Source organism: Lissotriton helveticus, chromosome 5_1 (assembly GCF_964261635.1).
Source record: "Lissotriton helveticus chromosome 5_1, aLisHel1.1, whole genome shotgun sequence".
In the NCBI taxonomy this organism is placed as follows: domain Eukaryota; kingdom Metazoa; phylum Chordata; class Amphibia; order Caudata; family Salamandridae; genus Lissotriton; species Lissotriton helveticus.
The window spans coordinates 310,760,448-310,777,647 of record NC_136065.1 but is presented as its reverse complement, the minus strand read 5'-3'; the positions used below and the strand labels follow the sequence as shown (position 1 = coordinate 310,777,647).

Genomic DNA, 17,200 nt, shown 5'->3' with positions numbered 1-17,200 from the left:
TTTGTTCCCATTACTATTATGTTGGGGAAAGAATGATGCAAATTTGTCCGGGTATATTTTGGGAGGAGAAAAGTTATGAAGGCTTAAGTGGGAACTGCTCCAAATATAAAACAAGCATTGATAAAGCCAATAGCTCTTACGTATGTGAGAGCTATTGGCTTTGCCAATGCCTTTTAGCTATGTTGTAGAGCAGCATGACTAAAAGTTATATTTTAAAAAAATGCTATGATGCCGGAATGCAAAAAAAGCACTTTTGGCGCAGCAAGCGCTGGCTGCATCATATAGCTTTTTTCTTATAACTGGCCAACACAGACAAAGAGAGGGTGGGAAGTGGGAGGGAAGAAGCAACACAGACAGCAAGGGGTGGGTGGGGAAAAGCAACACAGACAATGAGGGTAGGTGGGAGGAAGCAACATGGACAACGGGAGTAGGGTGTGTGAGGGAAGATAAAACATGGACAACTGGAGGGTGGGAGTGGGAAGAAAGAAGCAACACAACGGGAAGAAGAAACAGTAGCACAATCACAGTGCCAGCAGCGGAAGGACCCTACAGGTTGAAGCATTCTTTACTTGGTCCACGATCCCGGGGAAAGAACAGAAAATTAATGTGGCTCACCCTGCCCAATTAGGAGGCAGAAAATCAGAGTGACAATGAAGCCAACGAATGGGAAGAAATAGTCAGGCTCCAAGCCTCTTGTTGAATACAACATCTCTTGCAAGTGAGAGCACATACAGTGCATGAGCTACATAGGCAAAACCTAAAAAGGCCTCAGCATTTAATAGATGCAGTGTAAAAACTATTAGCTTTGGCAATGCTTGTATTGTTATGACCACAAACTAAAGGGAGAACAGGAACATGACAACGCCAGTTAACACTAGTAAAGAGACATCACTAGTAGCACATACAAAGTGAGCTGGCCAGGCACTATATATGACAACTCAATACTTCGAGTCATTGGTTAACTCATGTAAAAGATGTTAAGGCACATGCAATAACTAGTGGCTAATAATGTAAATGTACTGCAGTGGCTGAAGTTTAGTATATCACCACTTGCATATTCATCGAATGTGCATTCCAGCACCCAACACTGGCAAACGCAGCTGAAGAAGAAAGACTCACCAACAAACCACTGTAAAGTAACAAAACACAGTGGCAAGAGCAATAAAGATGTAAATGGGTCGCACTTTAACAGCACTGAACACATGAATCCACCTTGAGGATCACAACACAACTTGAAGTCGTGTAATATTGTATTGTATTCTAACTGTACCTCAAGGCACAGGGCAACCGGTGCCAAACACAACAAGATTCTGAACCTTTTAATACTTATATGTCTACAGCCGAACACTACAGAATCCACTACATGCACTAGCACAACTCCCTCATACAACCAACATAGTATCAGAATCCATACAGGTGCAACCTATGTGTCTCCAGTGACAGTATCAACTCATCAAACCCTGTGTGAACACACCATCACTTCTTTTGTGTGCAGTTATCACAGTCCCAAGGAACAGTCAGAGCATCACCAGAGTACAGCAGTTCCATAAAACAGGTTCCTGTGCACCCTAGAGTTTTTTATTTCTCTCTCGTACACTGGACAATACACCAACCAAACTGCAAGACGCCTGCGTGAAACAAATACCATTAACATAGTATATGCAATAGTGGCCTGAATGGAGGCCCCACCATGGCAGTCTGGTCTGGATGCTAAATCAGTGGAAGTCTAGTCTATGCCAGTGATGCTGAGGCCACGCTAATGGTAGCCCAATGATAAGGCCCCATCAGTAGTACCATACTAGAAACAACAGCCGCAAGTGGCTGCTTGAACGGAGGTCCTGTAATTGGCAGCATAGTGCGGAGGCCACCACTGGAGGACCGAACAGCAGCACCTGTGTGTGACATCCTCACCAGCAACAGCCATGCTTGTAAACCTGGAAATGGAGGCAAAGTGGATGCTTCTCTCGTGGTAACAAAGCGTAGAGACTCTACCAGGAGTAAATGCAAACTTCAGACACACCAGGGGTTACACAGATTCTCTTTTTTATTGAAACTCGCTGCAGTGAAGCACTTCATGTGATGTTATAATGACGGATGGGTTTATTCGACTATTTTACAATATAAAGAGATGCTAAATGTACCACCAAGCTATTTCTTTTAAGAATAGAATTTAGGGGAGGGGAGTATGGGAGACACGTGCAACATGTAAACAAAATAAAAATAAAGGGAGGGGGGTGTACCGTGAGAGTTCTGGGATTCTGTACAAAGTCTCAGGGGGTCCATCGTCCATTCACAGTAGTAAACTTGACCAATGAGGCAGGGTCCACAGACAGTGTCTCTGGGGTCAGGGAGTCACCCAGTGGCCCTTGATTTAAGTATGTACCAGAAGTCACCCTTTGTGTGTTAGTTCACGTTTGCGGTCACACTCTGGGTTTGAGGGCGAGGAGGGCACATACGCGTACCAACAAGTTAGCAGAGGACCACAAAGACTCTCCTGCATTCCAGCAGCCTGGCCTGTCCATCCTCTGAGGGGTGCCGACTCCCCAAGTCCCACTTCATCAAAACAATGACCCTATAAGCAGCAATATGGTTTGCCCACCCACTTTGAGAAATCCCATGCAGAACCCCCCTTCTGGAATTGTCCCTAGTAAACGCAGGCAGGATTCCCGCCTTTTTTTTCTCTTTGGTATGTGTCGAAGTTGCAAGAGATGCATAGACGCAGCAGTAGGACACTGGGGAGACACTGAGATCTTGGGGTGACCCCCTCAGATGCAAAGTTCTCTCGGTCACTTGTTATATAAGATGTGTTTTTGGCAAAGCTGTGAGACAAACTTGCTGTAAGAGTTTTCGTTTTTCTTCAAACCAGTTTAATTAAATATATACTTATATATTTTTATTGTTTTTAAACTTTGTCTAATGTTCTTCCAAATCTTTGGAATAGTTTATGTAACCTCTAAATGTGCGATTTAAAAAATAATCTCTTCTCGCTCCATGCGGTTATGGCTCGGCAGAGGGGTCCAGGTTTGTCAAAAGTCTTAAAGTACAATTTTAAATATATTTATTTTTTATTATTTTTCATCTTGACCGTTCCAATGCAGAGCTGGTTGGGTGTCCACGGCGTCGAGATGGAGGTCCATGGGGTCAGGCTGTGGGTCCGCAGAGAAAGACGGGAGGAAGGGTTCAGGCTGGGGCGGTGGGTCAGTCAAGGAGACCTCCGGGGTGGTGACCACAGAGCTGGGGTGTGCGCCCGTTGAAAGAAGGTGGTTGGGGGTTCCAGCACAGGGGCTTCTAAACCAAGCTACGGTCAATTAGGAAGACGCCTTTCCAGGTTCACTGAGTCCAACCAAGAAAGGGGGGTTCCCGTTCTCGTGCTTCGGGGAGATGCGGCTGGCGGACATCATGGCGCCGCTGTAAGGCGAGGCCGCGCTCCCCGTAGATGGTGGCCGGATTTCGATCGTGCCCAGCTCACGGTCAGGAGGCCGCAACCCTGGCGGCTGAAGAGGGAATGCCACAGGGAAGCTGGCCATGTACAGGACCCGGCCAATCCGCTTGGCTACCTGCGGGGAAGAAAGAGAGGAGTGGGTTAAAGGTCAATATAGCAAAGCATTGTCACGTTTATACAGAGCATAGGCGCTATTCGGTATATACCTGAACAATAACAAGCATTGCGCACGACGCAGACAGCTTTGTGAATAACCCCCACTGAAGCTGGCTTCGCACAGACCGTATCAGTACAGCACTGCGCACACCGCTGACAGCATTGTGCATCCAAAGCCACAGTGACTTCAACAATGTACCCAGTGCAGACAGTTTTGTGATTAACACAGACAGAATCAGGCATTGCACAGTCAGAATCACGTACGACATCTAACACTGACAACATTGTGCACCGCTCAAGCAGGTCTGTTTACTCTGTGCACGGCATCAGAGAGCAAAGAAAAACATGCAGGAAGCATTGCACCCGACAGCAACGGCACTGCGCAGCGCTGGCAGCATTGTGCACCCAGCATGTAACACCACCACGCCGGTATTTTCATCATGCCTCACTGGCACCAGCAAAGGCCGCACAAAGGTAGGGTAAGAGTCCTGGAGGTGGATCAGGAGAGAGTGGGGCTGGGGGCATTGTCTGGCCATGGAAAGCTTAATCGTTGTAGTATCATAGTGTACTGTGTTGGGTGGTTTTAGGCTAGAATGTGAAAATGAAACCCCTTTAGATAACACCACCTGTGAAGGAATGCGTCGTATTTACAACAATACGGCTCAATCCTGTACTCACCCCTGTGCCGACGCAATAAAAGCAGCCTAGCGCAGGCACCCTTGCACCACGGTGCCGGCGTTGCAGGGATGATTGTTGTTGTGCAGGAAGAAAAACAATCATCAATGCCGTTTTGCCCCTTCTATGCGTGCTGCAGAATGCAGCACACATAGAAAGAGCAAAAAACGTAGAGATATAAAAGTATTTATCCTTGTTGCGCCTCCTTACGCCTCTCCTAGGGAGGCGTACGTTTTCGTGCTGCCTCAAGATTTACAGATCCTTGTAAATCTGGAGCAGTGCAAAAAAAGCAATGGGTGTTGCATGGGAACACCCATTCCACGCCCCTTTGGAGCAGAGAGCTGCGTCGAGGGGGACCATATTTACAAGGCGACGTTCAGCCACGCAAAGTGGCTCAATGCCGCACTGTAAATATGGAACAGGGCACAGCACCACAGGAGCAGCGCAAAAAGTGTAAATAATCCACTCAGTCTGTAAAGAGACCACCAGAAGTGGGAGAAGGTAACAGCACAGACTGAGAAATACAGGGGCATATTTACAATGCCCCTGTAGCACTTTAACGCCACCGGAGCATCACTTTTCTGATCCTCCGTAGGCACAGTGTGCCGACCCATATTTATAAGGCTACGCAAAGCCACGAGCACTGGCAAGACTGAAAGGTCTTGGTCCAGCTAGACTACCGCCTGGAAGTCTCTTCCTGGGCTGCAAGGAGGTAGGGTTAACATTCACCAGTGTGTGTGTGGGGTGGGGTTAGGAGGGGGCAGTTGGAGATACCACTACTTTGGAGAGATGGTGGGGAGGAAGGAAGGGTCAAGAGATGAAGAGATACAGGGGAGGCGGAAATGAGAGGGAGGATAATGAGAAGAGATAAGAATAAAAATATGCAGAAACAAGTGAGAAATTATAAGGGGAAGTGGATGACGTGGGCAGAGTGCGGAGGAGAATATAAAGGAGGCCGTGGCCGGACCTCCAGGCAGTGCAGACGCCGCCCACGCGAGAACACGAGCAACAAGGGGTAGAGTATTTGCTACCCACGGATGTCAAACACTACAAGATAAATCCGAACTGAATAACAGTGGCCTGAACGTCATTTCACAAAGAGACAAAAATGCGCGTCTGCCCTGGTCCCAGGTCACCACGCGGCTTAATCTTCAACCGTGTCCGGGTCCTGATATGAGAGTTTTACACTGGAAAACTCTCGGCGTCGACTCAACATCCTGTGATTCTGGACAAATAACTTCATTTACCCAGAAAAAAAATATGAATGCGTCCTTGTGTAATGGAAATAGTGATCTGTAGTGCGCTTCAATGCCTTCGGGTCGAGTTCGCGCTATAATTTTTTTTTTTTTTTAAATGGAAAAAATGCACAATAAAGGTGTGCGCATGTCACTTGGTCACGAAACTGGCGCGCAAAGGGTGACTGCTGATCAGATCCTGCCTTCCTGCCCTCCGCCTGCCCCCTCGGTGCCCCTCCCCCGCTGCACCGACCCTAGCAACAGAAAGGGAGTGCGCGGGGGAGGGCATATGTTTGTCAGTAAAATATTTAACAGCCTCTACTTCATGCCAAATGTTTCCCAGCAGGGGAAGGAGGACGGAGGCATGAAATCCCCACCGAAGGTGTCTGCAGGGCAGAGCCGGCCCCACTTCCCACAAGTCTGGGCGCTTTGGTTTCCTGCCAGCGGGTCCGCAGGGAGCCATTGGCCGACAGCAGACCTTGTTAAGTGCCAGGGCAGCTGGGAGGGCGAGCAGGCCCTCCCAGGGAAGCACCGCTCAGCCCCTGGTACAGTGTGCTGCAAGGTCGTAGAGCGCTCCCCCACGCCGCCCAAGTACACTGTGTAATCCAATATAGATGCGCGCGCACCAGAACCGGACGGGAAATCAAAACCAGTCCTGACCAAACAATCCACCTGGGAAATGCCAGCGTGGGGTTGCCAGTCCGGCCTTGCATACACCCTCTGGCAAAGAGTGCAACGCTCATATACAACATACCCGAATCCACTATGCCCTAGGGCACACCTTCGAAACACTGCACCAGTAATGCAGACAATTTTTATGCCCATGATGGGAGAACTTGCACCAGTAATGCAGACATTGGCCTCGATAGGATAGTTTGAGATGAAAGACACGCAGTGATTAATATAGTCAATCACCACTGTGAATGTACTTCTTCACTTTTGCCTTAGTGTAACCCAAACACTGTATTGTGTATTTTTAAGGGTATGTTGCCGAATCTTCACTCTTGTACATGTTCAAGGGTATCTCCCAGAATCTTCACATTTGCAATTTAGTATATATTTAAGGGTATGGCACCACATTTTCACATTTGCACTTTAGTACATGTTCAATATAAAAATGGATTAAGAACAGAGGAGATAAAACTGCAGTTTTAAAAGAATCAGAAATTAAAATGTTCACATTTCCTTGGGACAAATGTGCATGTTTATATTAGTTCTTTTCCCTTTTTTTTTTTTAGCGATAAAGTTTTTAAAAGGGATATTTGGACTTCGTATTTGTAAAGTGTTGCTCAGTGTCCTCATGAGCTCATGAAGTTTAAGGGTATCTCACCGAATTTTCACATTTGCACTTTAGTACATGTTCAAGGGTATCTCACTGAATCTTCAAATTTGCACTTTAGTACATGTTCAAAGGGTATCTTCCCGAATCTTCACATTTGTACTCTTGTGCATGTTTAAGGGTATGGCACTGAATCTACAAGTTTGTACTCTTGTAAGTCTGTGCACTCCCATTCCGCCATTTGTATGCCACAGTTTACTTACAAATGTCCACCTATGTCTCAATGAGGTTACTATGTAAAGCACGCTGCCACCCCTTCGACCACTGCCATATAGAAAGAATGAAATGAACACAAGTGTATCCCTCTTTCATCTGTCTGCTCCACCACATGCCTAAGTGCAGACACCAGTGCATTCACTGCCACACACTTAGCCTCACACCCAACACCAAGATGCTTCCCACACAGTCCCCAATATAAAACCACCAGTCTACCAACCATGTGCAGCAAACGCAGCAGCCGTTTACTTGACAACTTGTAGTGCTTTGTCAAGGCCGTGAAGCGCTACGCAATTTGTATAACCGAGCTAAGAGCTACGCAATTTGTGTAACTGAGCCAAAGTATTGCATTTAAACCTTGTTCTATCAGCTTACCTGTGCCCTGATCTTCAAGGCTGGCCCCAGCTTCAGCCCCATGTTGTTCAGTAAGTGCTCTTCGGTCAGCAGGGGTAAGGTTTCGCCATCAATAGCCTGCTCTCGGAATACCTGTGTTGGGAAGAGGGAAGGTGTTACTGGGGGCAGCAGGTAGATCCAAGGATGCATCTACAGGTACTATACAAAGATGATGCAACGCCTAATGCAAGCTTAACAAGAATACCTGAACAATGCAGGGTACATATACACACCACCTGCACACACATGTACAGCGCTAGTGCAGGCACTACTCAGAGAACCTCTCCCGTGAAGGCTGCATGCGCACCTCTTATAAATACCCCCACAGTGCAGCATCGATCTCATTGATAGCAGTGACACGCTGCGGAATTGAAACTCCTGTACAATGCAAAACACGTGCAGTTCTCACATACGCAGTATCGTGCTGGGTATGTGTAAAGCGCTGCACGCCATTGGATGTTTTCTGTTGACAAGTGAATTTCTTTTTCGAGGCTAGGTTACTGAGACATAGGCCTATTTCGACTTGGGTTAAGCCAAGCTGCATTGTTGCAGATACACACTGCACCCACTCCCCTGGGGTGGCGTGCGCTCTCTTGTGCACCTTAGCAGTGGCCCACCTAGACTGCACCCCCTCCTCCGGAAGATCATTCCTACACTCCCCCATATCACCTTACAGGTCTCAGCCCCCCAGAATGCTGTGAACCCGAATACCAACCCCACTGTTCTGGCCCAGAATGGCAGACGCCGGATTTAAGAACCCAAGAGTTGTGCCACCACCACGTCCCGCCACCACCATCATCAACCTTGAGAACCCCAAATATACCTTCTGGCAGAAGTGGTGCAATGTCTTTCTCGTTCCTTTAAAGGTCAGCGAATGCAGGAGAGTAGGCAGGCACACCTGATTTAACTAGACTTTTAATTCACAATCTATTTGAGACGCTAGATATTAAATGATAAATTGAGCTATAGTTTGCGTCGAGTGCGCTCATTGCTTCTTGGGGCGATACAATAGTGTTGTCAATATCCCCACTCCCCCTTTTAAGATGAGTGCTGTTGACCTGGTCCCTAAAAGGTGCCCACAACCTCTCTTTGAGTTGGACCCAAATGGCAGCTTTGCATCTGGTTATCACCCTCACCCACTGTAGTGAAGCGTACATCTCCACTCGTGTTTGAGCCCCCCACTATCGTGCAACCAAACTAAAAAATCCCACTCAGCAGACCCCCCCAAATGTTATATAACAATCGACGGCTCTCTCTTGTGCAGTCTAATAACAGTGCTACGGCAGCCCACCCTTCATTTATGTCCACCAAGAATTTGATGGATCAGAGCGGTGTTTTTTTACGTTTTACAAAGCAGGGATAGCTAGCAGTTGTTTAAAGAAAGCAATTTAATTAACAGGCAACCTACTGGGTTTCAAAATTGCATTTTATGTATGTTCTTACTGTTCTGTAATTCTATGCTGAGGAGCGCTGTCATTCTGTGCGCTCCCTTGAAGTAACATTGTAGTCCTTCTTTTATTTTGTGAATGTCCCGTGTTTTGGCTTTAAAATTCTGGTCACCCTATCCAGGGGCGCTGAGAGCCCCCTCTTGCCCTTGTATAGGGTATTAATTGTTCGGGGTCTGATTCCACGCCTCGCCCCTCCCCCTGGGTGCGGACCTCGGCCGCCCTCCCAGCCCTCCGCGGTGCATGGGCCCAGCAGGCCTGCGGATCCTCCCCCCGCCCTCGGCCCTCTTCCCAGCAGGTCTTGGATGCGGGTCAGCCGAGGCTGCCTCCGGGCCTGGAACGCATTACTAGCCGGGCTGTGTGTGAAGCATGCGGGCCGCCGCTCTGCCTTCCTTCCGGTGAGACTTGAACACACAAACAGTTGACCGAGGTCCACACATGGCCCACACAAGTCTTACAGACGTATGCTCCCTCTCGCCCCGCGTGGCACGAAACGAAACCCCAAACTCGAAAACAAACACATGAGTACACTCCAGCCTGCCTGTCAGGAAACAACCACCCAAGCACACACCGCGCCAGGGAAGGCAGCCACGCCCGACTCACCTACACTGACACATTTAACACACTTACAACATGCACGGATTGCACGCACACACGCCTCCTCTACCCCTCCTCCCCGCACACAGCCACATTCATGAGCCCGCGGCCTCCGGGTGGAAGCCGCGCATGCAGGTGGTTTTAATGAAGCGTGTCATGATCGGATTAGCACCCACCATGCTAGGGGGGAGGAAGAAAGAACCAGTCGACTGCGCCGTGTGCTGCGCGCACAGACCCCCCCCCCCCCCCCGCCTCCAGGTGCCCCAAGGCTAACCCCAAACACGCACGAGGAAATCAGGGAGTCAGTCTGCTTTGGAGTGGAACAAACAATGGCAAAGCCAACTGGCCTGACTTGCATTTTCACTCCCGATTAAAATTATTTAAAAAGCTTGCTGCAGAGAATACACTAAACAAAAAAACGGGTTCTTCACGTGTCATAATTCAGTTTGCTTTTAAGATAAAAAAAGTTCCTCGTGCATTTTAATGCAAGCGCTCCCTCTAAGAAAGAATGGTGCACCAAACAGCATGTGACAAGAAAAACACAGCATGGGATAAGAGAGAGGCATCATGTGATAAGAGAGAAGGATGCTTCTGGACGGAGCCAGAGCTTTACTTAAAGAATTGATAATAACAGTTGTACTATCAAGTCTGGCATAAAAAGAGGCGGATGCCAGCCTGACCACTGGGGCTGGCCAAGGGCTAGCACAGGGCGGGTCTGATCTTATCAGAATCTGGCACAGAAGGGTGTCTTTAGGTCCCACCAACACATTTTCTTTCTACCTTCTTGACCCTGACTATACACGGTCTCCAACTTTCCCTCTGCTTTTCCAGCGTGTTCTAAGCCTGCCTCAGGTGTTTGCAATGTCTCCATATTGACTTCAGTGAGAGGAACTTTGGGAACCACGCACAGGTTTGAGGCAAGGGCCTGGGTAAAAATGATCCGCAGTGAAATTTAGAAACATTTCTCCGATCTGTGTATCTTTGGCACGTGACTGGGGGCCAACACTCTCCCAGAAAGCCTTCTTTCTACTGAAGAGGCAAAGAAAGGGCTGATCCACATCTCACAGCTGGATTCGTATCTTCCATTGTGACGAGCTTCTCAACCAGACATACTGAACACAGGTCACATCAAACAGGACACACAACAGTGTAGTAGATGGTAACACAGAACATAAGGCGGAGTCTAGAGGGTGCCTTCTTGATTTACGAGACTCGGGAGTAGAAGAGAAGGACCACCTTCCACCTCATGGAAATTGAGTTTGGAGGTTCTTTTATAGATGCCTATGCCGAGTGTAAGTGGTATGAGGGGAAAATATTTTGAGTATCGAGAAGGTATAGGGTGGACAGATGTGGAGATGTGTTCAGGCTGAAGCGATCCCACTGGAGCAGCGTCAAGACTGGTTTGCATGCGGTAGCCCCCCCATCTTGAGGGATGCAGTGGGGTAATAGGATGCTGGGAGAATGCAGCCCTAGCGACTACCAGTGGCTGAGACTTGTGCAAGCACCCATCAGCTTTTTTTTTGTTTTGAAGTGGTGGTGGATGAAAGGTGAACAGGATATGTGGGTGTAGAGTAAAGATGGCGCGGACCAATTTAACAGAAGCTCGAGGAACTGTAGACACCTGTTAGGTGCAGTGAGCCTGCCTGGTGTCTGTAGGGCAAGGTGTATTCTGAAAAGCCATTAAAGGGCAACAGCCTGTATTTTGTGACTGACTGCACAATAGCTGGGAGGCGGAGGAAGCAGTTGCAACAGTCCAGCTGAGTACCAGTGTTTAATCAGGGAAACGACAGCGTAGAAGGTGAAAGTGGGAACATTTTACAGATGTTGAACAGATCACATTTGAGGTGATGAAAGCAGACTGCCTCTTTGTACTGTGAAAAGAAACCTGCAGGATGCAGGGCCAAGGGGGATGCGGATGGCCAGAAAGGAGATGGAATCCCTTCTGGAGCAGAGCAAAGAGAGAAGGTGCTGCTCTCAGTATAGGCAGGATTAAGCATCAAGACGCGGCAGTAAGCCGGACGTGCAAGAGGAATATAACCACCACGCAGGGTGAAGTCAGACCGAGATGGAGGAAAGGAGATCTGGAAATTATGTCTCCAAAGGAGGTTTCCTATAGGGAGCAGATGAGACGCCCTGAGACTTAGCCCTGGGGGGGACACTCACTGAGATTGAGCAGAGAGGGCAGAGTACTGAGACGGGTATATCTGTAAGGTAAGGACAGAACCAAGAGAGTGCAGGACCACTGATTCTCATGTCTGTCAAACTGCGCACCTGAGCCCCCTCCACACACCTAAGCACAACCGAGGAGTCACTGGTACACCCTTATGGCCAATCACTAGCACTTACTCCAGCACTGCGTCACTCACCTAAGAATAACCTCATTGCCACTTGACTGACCGTACATGTCTTGCCCATCTGAGTGCACCCAGACACTCACCTCAATGCATCGCAAACACTCTATTCACCTAAATATAACCCTTAAACTCTCGGCTGACTGTACCCCTACTCATTTGAGTGCGTCCCCAATGTTAGTTAAGTGAACCCCAGCTCCCCTTCACTCGCATAAGCACAAACCCATAGCCACACTTGCAACGCTGCAACCTTGCTCACCTGAGCGCGCCCCCATAGTCACTTACCTGAGTGTACTCTGCACAGCCCGCCAAACCGCTCACGAAGCTGCACACCTCGTCCACTGTCCATTTACTGATGTCCTCCAAGGCCGGACTCTCCTCCCCGTCCATGAAGAGCCCTCCCATAGCGCCTGGGGAGAGAGAGAAAGAGAGGTTCATTAATTCCCCATATGCTAAAGGCATGCAGATCACCCATCCAGCCGCACATCCCTATTTAATGACCCATTCCTCCGGGCGTACTGGGGTGGGGGAACCGAGGGGGTTGGGAGCTTACTCCAGGAGGCTGGGATCTCTTCCAACAAAAGTCTACTTGGTGTGTGGGTGCTTTCTCTTGGAGGGCCCACTTAGGTGCGGGGGAGCAGATTCTACCTCCTAGACGTCTCGTGTGGGGCCACCAACAACCGTGAACTCTAGGGGAGCCCCAAACTCCAGGTCATTAGGGACCCTGCCTCCGGTCCTGAACTTATCGCCTAAAAAACATTCTTTCAAGGTGTGTTGGTCAACTTTGTTCAATGGAAGCAAAGTAGGACTACCATTCCCAGAATGCATTAAGTGAGCAAACAAAAGTAATGTTGTTGATGCAGATGGCTAACCTAACAAACGCTCTTCATTTACGTAGTGGAGCTCAACCAGTATGATGATGTTATCTTACATAGCACTTTACACCACTCAACGAACACTTAAAGCGCTGAGGGAAGGGTGGCAAGACGAGAGGAAAGAAAGAAGCAAGAGGTGATAGGAACAGTGTATTTTCTCAGGAATGGTATTGACTGAAATGCTATTATCTCGCCAGAATGACCATCACGGCATTATGAGTACTCAACCTGGCCGGGATGGAAGGAGTGGAGAAACACGAAGGGGCAGAAGAAGTAAGGAGTGGGAAGAATGTATACATGTTTGGGTGCAGTGAGTGCCTGACACAGCACGCTATCCAGGCCCTCACAAGAAGCTGGAGCCGGTGTGCTCGCCCTGGGCTTGCTATCAGTCCATTCAAGCAGCCTCCGGCCAATTGAACCCATCTCTGGACCTCTAGCTTGAAGAGGGAGCTGGAGGAACGGAGAGCTAGGAAGGGGTCCTCGGCAGCAACGCCCCTCACTGCCCGGTGTGCTTCTGGGAGCAAGACTTGGTGTTTCATATTGAAACACAAATATCATTGCGGATCGTATCTAGATTATCCCGGACTGTCAAAATTGTGGAGTCCCATGGAGGTCTGTTTTTTTCAACAAAATCCAAGAGTACCCATGCCATCAGCTCTGTGACGGCACATCCTTTTATTGAGCGTGTGTTGTGAAATAATATTTAATTTTGAATTTCTGATTTAGCTGGTAGCTACTGAAATATCTTCCCTGACACAGTCAGAGTGCTCCAGAACAGGGTTCTGACAGGTGAGCACCTTTAGTGGAAATGTTTGGCAAAGCCAACAGGTCTGGCCCTGGGCGGATGCAAAAAACTTAAGAAGTAATAAAACCTGGATAACATTTTTTTGTTTTTAAACTCAAGGAGCAACCAAGCAGGGTAGTCACACCAGAAGTGGAAATTAAGAGCACTCTTTCAGGCACCTTTACACATGATCAGGCAAAGTGTCGGAGTTCAGAGTGCAATATGACCAAAGGATGACGTAGACTGATCCACTGCCCCATGCTGTATGCCGTGACAGGCTGAAGTAAAGTTTGAATGACACATGAACAGACAAGTGGAGGAAGAGAGCTGATCAGGGGTCCCGTATTTATTATACATGTATGTATTTTTATATTGGTTTTTTTTTTAAAGAAAAAACCATGAGCCCTAAATGACAACTAAAGCTGCGTCTAGGCCATGTCTAAAATGGCTAAGCTAGGTCTTCAAGGCCATCCATGAACAAGTCTGAAAAGCACACTTTCTTTGTGTGGGGATTACTGTTTAGCTTGCAATCCACATACAACATGGACAGTTTGAGGAACACAACGTCCACATCAGAGGTACCTGCCCTCACGGGCATGAGATGTCTTGCTTGATGTTCAGGAGAAATAGCCTTGATCACTTTGTGAAGGAAGCTTCCAAGAAGACCGCACACAAAGTGGACGTGAGTGGCGTGTTCAGTTTCAGAGAAGTTGTACTGTCAGGGGCAAAGGTACAGCATGTGGCGAGACAGGCAGGGTCTTTCGGGTCTGAGGCTAGGACGCATTTTCCCACTCGAAGACACTAGAGGGATGCGCAAGGGGCAGGATAAAAATTTGAATTACAGGATTCTTTCTCCCCTTCCAAATCTAGACCACATGGGGAGGATAGCCAGTGAGGCAATGCATCAGAGCGAAGTCATGATAATACGACCACCTACGGTAGGTAGGCCCAATGGAGAGTTGTATGGGTGAGGTAAGAGAGGATTTTATTACCGCCTTGGAAATTACGGATGGACCCTCGATGAGAGCGATGTAAGCGACGTCATGTGTCAGAGCACGCAGATTATGTTTTTTGTAAGCCAATATGATACCCAAGTGTAACCTTGAGCCACCCGGGCAGATTCCCAACTGTTAAAGACCTCAGTTACCTTCACCCCTGAACACACCCAAAAATGCTCGGGACAGGCAGACCTTTCAGATGAAGAGCCCGATTGACATGTTTATTCCTGCATTATCCCTGGTTTTTAACTAGAGCTTAAACAGAGGCCCGTGCAGCTAGGCACCGCAGCGAGGCAGCTATATATGTAGTGAAAGTACTGGAAGTTGAAATATTATGCTACTCAGACAGAGGGGGAACCTACCAGACCAGAGACTTTGGCTTTATCCAGTTTAGCCCCTCCCACAGCAGCATGAGGTTCCCCAGAAAGCCCGGCAAGGAGTTTTTAAGTCTTGGCTATAGACAACGTTAGCTGCCTGTAGGAAGATCTATTGTTTCCAGTATACTTAGAGTGGGGCTTGGGCCAGCCCCTTGCTCTCGATTGGCTGACTTTGTTTTCTCTCAGTTGTGTGCTCCTGATTCAATGGCTTTTCTCCCTATTCCTGAGTTTGTTTCGCCCAGGAGCATTTCTGCATCACAGAGTGCAGACTGTACGAGTTTTACCCTTCCACTACCTACTTGACAGGACTCTCCTTTTATTTCACTTTAACAAATCACTGTTTCCTTGTTCAGCCCCTCCAGTTTTTCCTGTCAGTCACCCCTTGGCCTTTCTTCATACGCCCATTTGATACATTTTTGAGACGAGGGATGTCTCAAACATGTCACCCATATGAAGAAGAAAGTACTACTTTAAAAGCATGTTCTTTCCGGATATATTTTTAGACAGCGAAAAGCTGGATTCCCTGAAGCACAGCCCTAAATACAGAACTATCCGAGGCCATGCGACCGCATGGGAGGTTAGACCGGACCACCTGCCCTCATTGGTGGGGGAGGGCTGGCCCATCACATCTAGGAGGTGAAAGGCACTAATTGTACTACCAGCAGCCTAACCCGGATCTGCTCTTACAATGCACACCACTCCATTGCTTCCTGGGAGGTTTGTGGTATATACATTTCCATACAATTCTATATCTTTCATACTATCCTCTCCCGCCCGTCAGAGTACTCATTCAGAAGGACCGTGGCTCGTGCAATAATATCTGCCCGGTCTCTCAGTGCACGGCGGCATGCCCCCACCGCACAGACCCCCCCTCCCTTATCGCGCCCTGTGCAGGCTGCGCCGTGGACGGACCCGCATTAATTGGACTGCGTCTGAGCGATCGATATATTGATTTCCGTCTCCGGCGCACTCAGTCCTTCGCTGCCTCCCTGGGGCAGGAAGCCCCCGCTCCGAGAACAAGGTCAGACAGGAGAGCGGTTGACAGGATCTGACTGGTGTTGGCGAGGGGGCTGACAGCTCCCGTCCTCCCGTGAACCGCCCCCCCTCCCTGGAGACAAGGGGGGCAGATGGAAGGCTGCCCTCGCAGGCGAGCCTCGGGGGGCAGAGGGCTGTCTCTGCGCCCCGCAGGGCTCACTTACAGAGGCACTCAGTGGTCTCTCGTCCCTCCCCCCTTACTCCGCCCCCCCCCCCCCCCAAGTGCTTGCAGGAAATGTAAATTAAAAATCCATCCTGCAAGTAACAGGGCTCATTCACAAGCTAAAAGTTACTTAACATATAAAAGAAAGCTAGAGTCCAGTCACTAAAACCTACACTGCATAAGACACCCACTGACCCACACCCCTCCGAAACAGAACACCACCACAACTTAAGCCTATGCCATCCGGTTATTCCCAGTGATTGGCATGCCAATGTCTGGTCACTACACAAAACGCACATCTGTAACATGTGTATACTCATTTGTTGAGAGGCACAAAGGGAATTTTAAATCAGTATACAATATCTATATACATTGTTTGAAAAATGATATCATCATAAGTTCACAGATAAATTAAGACCTCTACACGGAAACGTTTATCCGATGCCCATCTTCACAGAAAATGAAATGAATAGTTACATATTATATCCCCTGCCATTCCTATATGTGCTGATGCAATTATGTTTTGAAGAAGAAAATGCAATTAACAGTTAAATATATCACCTCCCCTGCTATTTCTACCTGTGCTGATGCAATTATGTTTTGAAGATATAAAGACAATGTCTGAGCTAGGCAAAGCCAAGAATAAATACACATAAAATGAAAAGTTACTTTTACATAAAACGTCTGATCATCGGATGCCAGCCTGATCAACAAGTGCACCCGTCCAGCACATCCCCTACCCCCTGGATACCAGTCTGGTCACTAAGAGACAGTTACACTGTGCACATCTCACTCTCCCTTTGCACAAATGGCTCACCAGTGAGCTACTGGATATGGCTCATGTCTGTTTGCGTACTTGTCTCACCAATGGGCTTCTCTTATAATTTGAAAAATGTATCCGTTGCACTGATATGGTTGTATTATACAGCAAGAGGCTTCAATTTCACTGTGCGTGTGACCAGACGTATGGGGTGGTATGAGGCATTGGTACGTCAGGGCTCACTGAGGACCACTTCTCATCATCTCACTGACATCAGCTCCTGGAGTGAAAATGAAATCTGCACCTCCTCTCTTAGCCCCTCAAACGTCTCCCTTAGTTACTATCCTTCTCCTCTCACC

At 48.2% G+C, this 17,200-nt stretch overlaps 1 protein-coding gene across 7 annotated transcripts in view; it reads right to left on the bottom strand.

Moving 5' to 3' along the window:
• Positions 1-2,026: 2,026 nt before the first annotated feature.
• The window catches only part of SAMD11 (sterile alpha motif domain containing 11), a 229,968-nt gene continuing 214,794 nt past the window's right edge, over positions 2,027-17,200 (bottom strand). For all 7 annotated transcript variants that reach the window (XM_078642338.1, XM_078642340.1, XM_078642339.1 and 4 more), the window contains 3 exons: positions 12,135-12,259; positions 7,439-7,549; positions 2,027-3,557 (listed from right to left, as the gene is read on the bottom strand). In XM_078642338.1, the coding sequence (XP_078498464.1) occupies positions 3,309-3,557; positions 7,439-7,549; positions 12,135-12,259 (485 nt within the window). In that variant the 3' untranslated portion in view covers positions 2,027-3,308. The remainder of the gene's footprint in view (positions 3,558-7,438; positions 7,550-12,134; positions 12,260-17,200) is intronic.